The sequence below is a fragment of the Berghia stephanieae genome, chromosome 9, assembly GCF_034508935.2.
Source record: "Berghia stephanieae isolate SIO BIC M18660-M18661 chromosome 9, UCSD_Bste_1.3, whole genome shotgun sequence".
Classification (NCBI taxonomy): domain Eukaryota; kingdom Metazoa; phylum Mollusca; class Gastropoda; order Nudibranchia; family Aeolidiidae; genus Berghia; species Berghia stephanieae.
The window spans coordinates 33,902,617-33,910,116 of record NC_088368.1 but is presented as its reverse complement, the minus strand read 5'-3'; the positions used below and the strand labels follow the sequence as shown (position 1 = coordinate 33,910,116).

At 36.2% G+C, this 7,500-nt stretch overlaps 2 protein-coding genes and 1 long non-coding RNA gene across 4 annotated transcripts in view; 1 reads left to right on the top strand and 2 right to left on the bottom strand.

The window, feature by feature from the left end:
- LOC144980098 (putative deoxyhypusine synthase) overlaps positions 1-7,500 on the bottom strand; it is a 196,978-nt gene that overhangs the window by 111,478 nt on the left and 78,000 nt on the right. The gene's annotated exons all lie outside the window — the stretch shown is intronic.
- LOC144980191 (uncharacterized) overlaps positions 1-7,500 on the top strand; it is a 122,380-nt gene that overhangs the window by 62,667 nt on the left and 52,213 nt on the right. The window contains exon 14 of the mRNA XM_078927765.1: positions 1,103-1,285. Within this exon, the coding sequence (XP_078783891.1) occupies positions 1,103-1,285 (183 nt within the window). The remainder of the gene's footprint in view (positions 1-1,102; positions 1,286-7,500) is intronic.
- Positions 2,923-3,923, bottom strand: LOC144980097 (uncharacterized). Its single transcript, XR_013646823.1, has 2 exons — positions 3,760-3,923; positions 2,923-3,259 (listed from the first exon to the last, which is right to left on the bottom strand). It is a non-coding gene; the product is annotated as an uncharacterized LOC144980097 (long non-coding RNA).

Sequence of the window (7,500 nt, the reverse complement as noted above, 5' to 3'; positions counted from 1 at the left end):
CACGGCGAATAACAGACATATTTATTATGTTTTAGTGGCCTCCATTTCACCCCAATTTTTGTTGACATTGAGTGAGATATAGCAAATCTCTGCAAAATGAATCGCGCGCAAATTATAATATTCCAAGACAAATGCTGAATTTATAGTCTCGGTTTTTCACCTGATAGTTAAATTGAACGTTAGAATCTGAGGTGTTCCCTTGGTTTAATTTCGTAATATTTATATTCTCAAGAAACACGTTACTTTCAATTTATCTTCAGATTTTGTTGTAATTCATTCAGAAATTATAGCTGTTTGAATTTAATGCTTTCTCCCCTTCTTAACTTAGTCTTCGTTAACTTTCACTTATGGTTAATTTGTAGCCTGACACTTAGTCTTGTTTTCTGGCCTCTTTTACTTATGGTTATTTGTAGCCTGACACCAGGATTTGTCTTCTGACATCTTTTACTTATGGTTAATTTGTAGCCTGACACCAGAACTTGTCTTCTGACATCTTTTACTTATCGTTAATTTGTAGCCTGACACCAGAACTTGTCTTCTGGCCTCTTTTAGTTATGGTTAATGTGTACCCTGGCACCAGGACTTGTCTTCTGGCCTCTTTCAGTTATGGTTAATTTGTAACCTGGCACCAGGACTTGTCTTCTGACATCTTTTACTTATGGTTAACTTGTAGCCTGACAGTAGGGCTTGGGTCATCGTGGCTCAGCCATATGGTCTTTGCTTCGTACACAAAAAGAACCGAATTTGATCTCCCGCCGCTGCGCTGTGTGGCCTTGAGCAAGTCACCTCGCCCTAGCTCAACTTGCGGCGCTGCAAAGCTGATGACGCCTGAGTTATCCAGTCTTCCCTTGGACTAGATCCTAGAGATAAATTTCCCCTATGCAATGAATAAAGGGAAACTTTTAAAAAAATGTAATTTATTTATCTTTATTTGTCTTCTGGCCTCTTTCATTGATGGTTAATTTGTCGCCGGACACTAAGACTTGTCTTATTGTCTCTTGTATAGGTAAATGCACTTCCTTGAAAGATGAGAGACTTTTCTTTATCAATAAATCTGTAAATATCTCTCTCCCTCTCTTTCAATTTTTTTTCTTTCCAAAAGATGCTTGGAGATGATGAAATCTACATCTTTGCTGATTTGCTTCACGCGCATCTTATTGGGAGCAAGCTTAGCACTAGGATTGTGAGAAATGGAGTCGAGCTACCACCTATACTGCAGGACAAAAATTACGATTTTGATTATCAAGAACAAAGACTACTGAAGGAAGAGAGAGTTGTTAAGAAGGTATGTAGTGCGGCTGTAGGACTCGAAGTATGGCACTCGACGTTTTGATCTGTATATCTGGAATTTGAGTCCGACAGAGTGGAAAACGCAAAACGGAGTCCTTTTGAATGAGCTCTTTATCTGACCCCGTGGTGTTTTGCAAAAATTATTTCTAAATTTTGCAAAGAAAATGATGAATTTTGCAGAAGAAAATAAGTAAATTTTGCAAAAAATTTGTAGGTCACTAAACATGTTGTATAACACCGAACAACTAACTACATGCAACCCATGTAATAAAATATCCTCGCGGAATTACGCAATTTCAAACTAATAAATATGAAAAATTATGGGACAAAGAATGGAAAATTTTGCCAGAAATTATGCTGATTTGGAAATAGGCTCATTACATTTTTGAAAATTGTTGCAGCAGAAATGGATGCTAATGTTAGACCAAGGGGAACCACTCCAGTAATCTAAATAACCACGGGGAAAGCAAATTTCCAACCAAAAAAAAGTCTCAATAAATTTGTCAAAAATTTGCAGCGCGTGCTGATTTTGCGATTGCAATGCAAATCAGAAAATGTTCCCTAATTTTGTGGACGCAATGCGAACGCAAGCTGTGCAAGAAACCGCGGGGCCAGCATTATTCAAACTTCCACCACGTTCTCACTTCTAAAAACGAAATAGCGTCGTCTCCTTCTACAATGGAATTATATGCTGCTGTTAGTTTGGGATCCCTTGTAAAGCATTTTGACAAGTCTCAGTCTATAATATGTTATGTAAAATTATTTTTCTAAAAACAATGAAAAACGTCTCAAACATGACCGTGTCTCTGTTGTAGAGATACAGTCATGGATTTGTCACGTCTATGTAGGAAGATGGCAAGTAGGAGTAGACAGATAGGACTCAGATAGTTTCCCCATAGACTAGTTTTCTGGTGCCACTTTTATTTTTCCCTGTTATAGTCGGTTAAAAAGCTCTAGACAACTTGACTGATAGTAAGAGAATATTTTTAAGGTTTATAGAAACAAGCAAACGATCAATCACCAAATTTTGTTCTTGATCTTTTTTCCGAAATTTTCGTTTGGTCATTACATGATCTTAAAGTGTAATTTTCAAATTAACACATGATGACGTGATCTGTGAGATATGCCGGTGCTATACCAGTCAAACACTTATAAACAAGACACGCTGCTTTGTAATATGTGCGCTATTTAATGGGCAACCAGTGGAGAGAGGCCAACAAAGGGGTTGCATGATCAATTTTTTTTTTGCCAAAAACTAATCTTGCTGCACTGTTTTGCAGTAGTTGTAATTGTTTAATAGAAGCCCGAAGCAAGTTGACAGGCAGGGAGTTACAATAATCTAGTTTCGAAAAAAATGAGGGAAACAACCAATGTTTTACATGCTCCAATTGCAATATACTGACGGATCGAACTGATTTTCTTCAATTGAAAGTATAAAGATTTACAGAGAGCAGAAATGTGAGCTGACATTCTCATTTCTGAATAAAAATAGACACCCAAATTTTTCACAGTCTTTGAAACTTTGATCTTTTCATCCCCAATCAACACCTCAAGACCATCATTTACCTTCAGTACTTTAATATAAATCAACAGAATTGCCTGATACAATGACAAGTTAACACATAATTAGCCAAAGAATAATAGTTCTGGTTTTTAATTAATTAAATTTAGGCTATGGGTATTTATTTTTCATCCCGTATCACAAACTATTCATTTTTCTTTGTAATGGTGCTTAGCTTAGAGGTGACTGGTGGCGGTGTAAAAGTTTCTTCAATTATATGGGACAGGTAGTTTCATTCTAAGAGTTTCAGCGTTTCACTTGCAAGATTCCACGCTCTGTACCACTTGTAGCCAAACAACCGGTTGCCTGCTCACCCGATGCAGGCTTGGACAGTAACCTGATAAATGTTGGGTCATTAACCTCTGCAAGTTTCGTTGTTAACCCATGCAGGTTTGGTTGGTAACCGATCTGTGAAAATACCGGAGCAGATCTTTGACTAGGTTGCAACATTTTAATATTCTTAGGAATAGTGGGGTCGTGAGGGATTTCAATTAATACCCTTGACATCACCACTGATTTAAAGATGTGTTAATCAGTAATTTAATTAAAGGGACATATGAAAAAGTAGTGGGATGGGGAAAGATATGTAACATGAGAGAATAATAATCAATCCATATTAATACTAAAGAGAACTATCGTGTATTAGTGATTTCACATTAGTAAATGTAATTCGTGTAGTGTAATTAATTTACGTGGAAGGCATACATACATACAATATTATATACATCTATAAATATATAGAGAAAGATATTGAATGAATGTTTTATGATAACACGAGTTATCAATTACTGTTAATAACATGAGTTATGTTCTGTACGGCCAGGCTAAATACAATATTAATTATCACTCCTACACACATGTTTAATTGGGATTAATTAATTTTGACACAATGTATGTCCATTACTTACCCTCATTCGCACATATTTCTCGCTATCCATGCACCGAACTTTCGAGTTCCCTTTCAAGCAGTGACCTCTAAGAAGATTAAATGGGAGAGAGCGATACTGAACACTGTCGTAGTTTATATGCGTTTCTCTCGGGAGTTGGAGAATCACAAGGAACCAATAATATTCGAGGATTTGGGGTTACCTGGTTTACTAATGGTTGTTTTCTTTAGACCAATCGTGTTCTGTTTGTCATCGCTGTAGCGTCTGTAATCCGGTGAATTCCCAAATAGGTCGGTTATGTGCCCATTACTATTGACGGTCAAACACAGGGCTCATCTCGCCTAGCACCAAGGTGATAATTGAAGCAGTTTCAATGCGGTGTCAAGTCCGTGGCTATAAGGAATGAGATTAGCGCGAGGACGAGAGACGCATGCGCACAACTAAGACTCCTTCCGCACTAGGACAAAACTGTCCCGGGACAAATTTGTCCTGTCCCACTGGAGAAAACTTCTATTCAAAAGGGGTTCCGCACTAGGACAGGACTGTCCCGGGACACACCTGCGCGAATGCATTATTTTGTTGTTGTTTTTTTGTTTTTTTTTACAAGATTCAAAAGTTTATTTGTAGGCAATTGTCAATATAACTCATACAAGAATATAATATTTTCATCAACAAATTAAGTAAATAAAATCAGTAATAAAGCAAGGCAAACAATGATAGTAATAATGATAATAATATAATAATAATAATAATAATAATAATAATAATAATAATAATAATAATAATAATAATAATGATAATAATAATAATAATAATAATAATAATAATAATAATAATAATAATAATAATATAATAATAATGATAATGATAATGATAATTATAATGGTGATAATAATAATGTAAAATCTTCTAATTAATAGATTAGTTATTTAATAGTTTGAATTATAAATTAATAATTTAAAAAATAAGTCCTTGGTACAACTCTAATAATTCACATTTTATGAATCAACATAAGATACGACATGACGATAATGATTTTTTACACGTACAATGGGATTTGTTTACATAAGATTTATATAATCATGAAATATTCTTATAGCAAGAGTAATATTATTGCTGCTGCTACTACTACGACTACAACTACTACTACTACTACTACTACTACTACTACTACTACTACTACTACTACTACTACTACTACTACTACTACTACTACTACTACTACTACTACTACTACTACTACTACTACTACTACTACTACTACTACTACTACTACTACTACTACTACTACTACTACTACTACTACTACTACTACTACTACTACTACTACTACCACTACTACTACTACCACTACTACTACTACTACTACTACTACTACTACTACTACTAACTACTACTATACTACAACTACTACTACTACTACTACTACTACTACTACTACTACTACTACATACTACCACTACTTCTACTATTACGACTACTACATCTACAACAACAACAACAACAACAACTACTACTACTACTACTACTACTACTACTACTACTCTACTACTACTACTACTACTACTACTACTACCACCACCACTACAACTACCACCTCTTCTACCACTACTTCTACTACTACTACTACTACTACTACTACTACTACTACTACTACTACTACTACTACTACTACTACTACTACTACTACTACTACTACTACTACTACTACTACTACTACTACTACTACTACTACAACTACTACTACAAGTAATGGATGAAATAGGGGTTGCATATTTCTGTGCTTTACTACGTGGAAAAAAAAGACAAATTGAAAGAGAAAACAATATTGGGTGCATCCTTTAATGACTCAAAGATTGCTCAATGGTCAATTCCGTAGACTCTATGGTGATCTCCGATCTTATCTTAAAATGACTTTCTTGTAATCACCTCATTTTACCCAGGTGCAAATGAGTACCAGTTCGCTGATGAAAGTAATCTTTGACGGACTAGCATCATTCAAGAGGATAATAGAAAGTCAGCATGGCTCGGTGGTACGGTCTTTGCTTCGTACCCGAAATGCATCAGTTCGATCACCCGCTGATGCGCTGTGTTGCCTTGAGTAAGTCACCTCGCCTCAATTTGCGGCACTGCACTGCGGCTAACGCCTGAGTTATACCTCACCCTAGCTCAATTTGCGGCGCTGCATTGCGGCTGACGCCTGGGTTATTCCAGTCTTCCCTTGGAAAAGACCCTCGAGAAAAATTTCCCCTATGGGATGAAAAAGGGAATTTTATTTTTTTTAATTTTAAACTGTTATCTGTCTGCTCAACTCTACAGCAACATGGATAAGTTCCGGATTTATAAGCTTAGGAGGCAAGATGGCCCATGGTTAGCGCGTTGTACTCTGGACTCAGAGGTCCTGTGTTCGATTCCGATCGAAGCCAATTTGTACTTTCTAGAGCAAGAAAATTTACTCCAATCACTCACTCCATTCAGGTGTAAAAGGGTACCTGTCAAGCTGGGATAGTAATCTGCGATAGACTAGCGTCCTGTTCAAAGGTTTTCAAACAAATACGTTAATTGTCCGCTTCACGTTATTGAAACCGGAATAACTCCTGCATCATTGGCTACAAGGCTCTAAAGGAGTTAATTTGTCTTACAATGAGTCCAAGTGGCTCAGAAGGACTTACTTAAAAATATTTTCATTGAAAATTCCCGAAATAAATAACGATAAAGATAATTGATCCCACAAGGTACCGAATAGATGTGCGACCGGTTTTAGACACGTTACTGCTGTGTCACAAAGTGTGACACTTCTTAAATTATATTTATAAACATACTTTTTTAAATTGCCGAAAATGTTTATGTTGCTATGCCTTCTGTACGTGGTTTCATCACATAGAATTATTTTTTGAATTGTTCTTGCTTTTTTATATTCAGAATTTAAATAAATAAATAAATCATAACTGTGAATTTGAATGTAAGCTTCAGTTTAATATACGAAAACAGATAAATGGACGTTTCGGGTTTCCCCTTCATCAACACATGATGAATTAAAAACTACAGACGAATGAGATAATGTGGTAGTGGCGTTGTTAAGATGCATAAACAAAAACATTGATGGGCAGGAAATTGTATGCTACTTTGTGAGGAAGCGCGAATTAAAACAGAGCAATAGAAATTTATAAAATTAATTATGTTAAAAGAGGGGAGGCGGATAGGAACTGTGTAATGCAGTATAGAAGACAGTGAACTAAAATAAAGTGTGGACTATTGTTGGAAAATAAATACAATGGAATTGGAAATAAATACAAAATGTAAGGGATGTAGGTATTAATATATTAGTGGAATTAGCAGCAGCAGAAGCAACAGTAGAAATAGTAGTAGTAGTAGTAGTAGTAGTAGTAGTAGTAGTAGTAGTAGTAGTAGTAGTAGTAGTAGTAGTAGTAGTAGTAGCAGTAGTAGTAGGAATGCATGCAGAAAATAAAGACAGGCATTTCAATTTTGACACGGCCCCGCCAAGTCTGGGACTTTTTTGTCCTAGTGCGGAAGTCTGCTATATTTTTCTACTATCACAAACGATATGAACACGGGACTGGGACAGTCCTGTCCCGTTGATTTTGTAGCATTTCACAACGGCTTGGGACACAACGGGACTGTTTTGTCCCGTCCCAATAGGTGCGGAAGATTTCTCTAAATTCTATATGTTACAGATTTGGGACAGGACTGTCCCAGGACAGTCCTGTCCTAGTGCGGAAGAGGGTTAACATGACGTTCTCT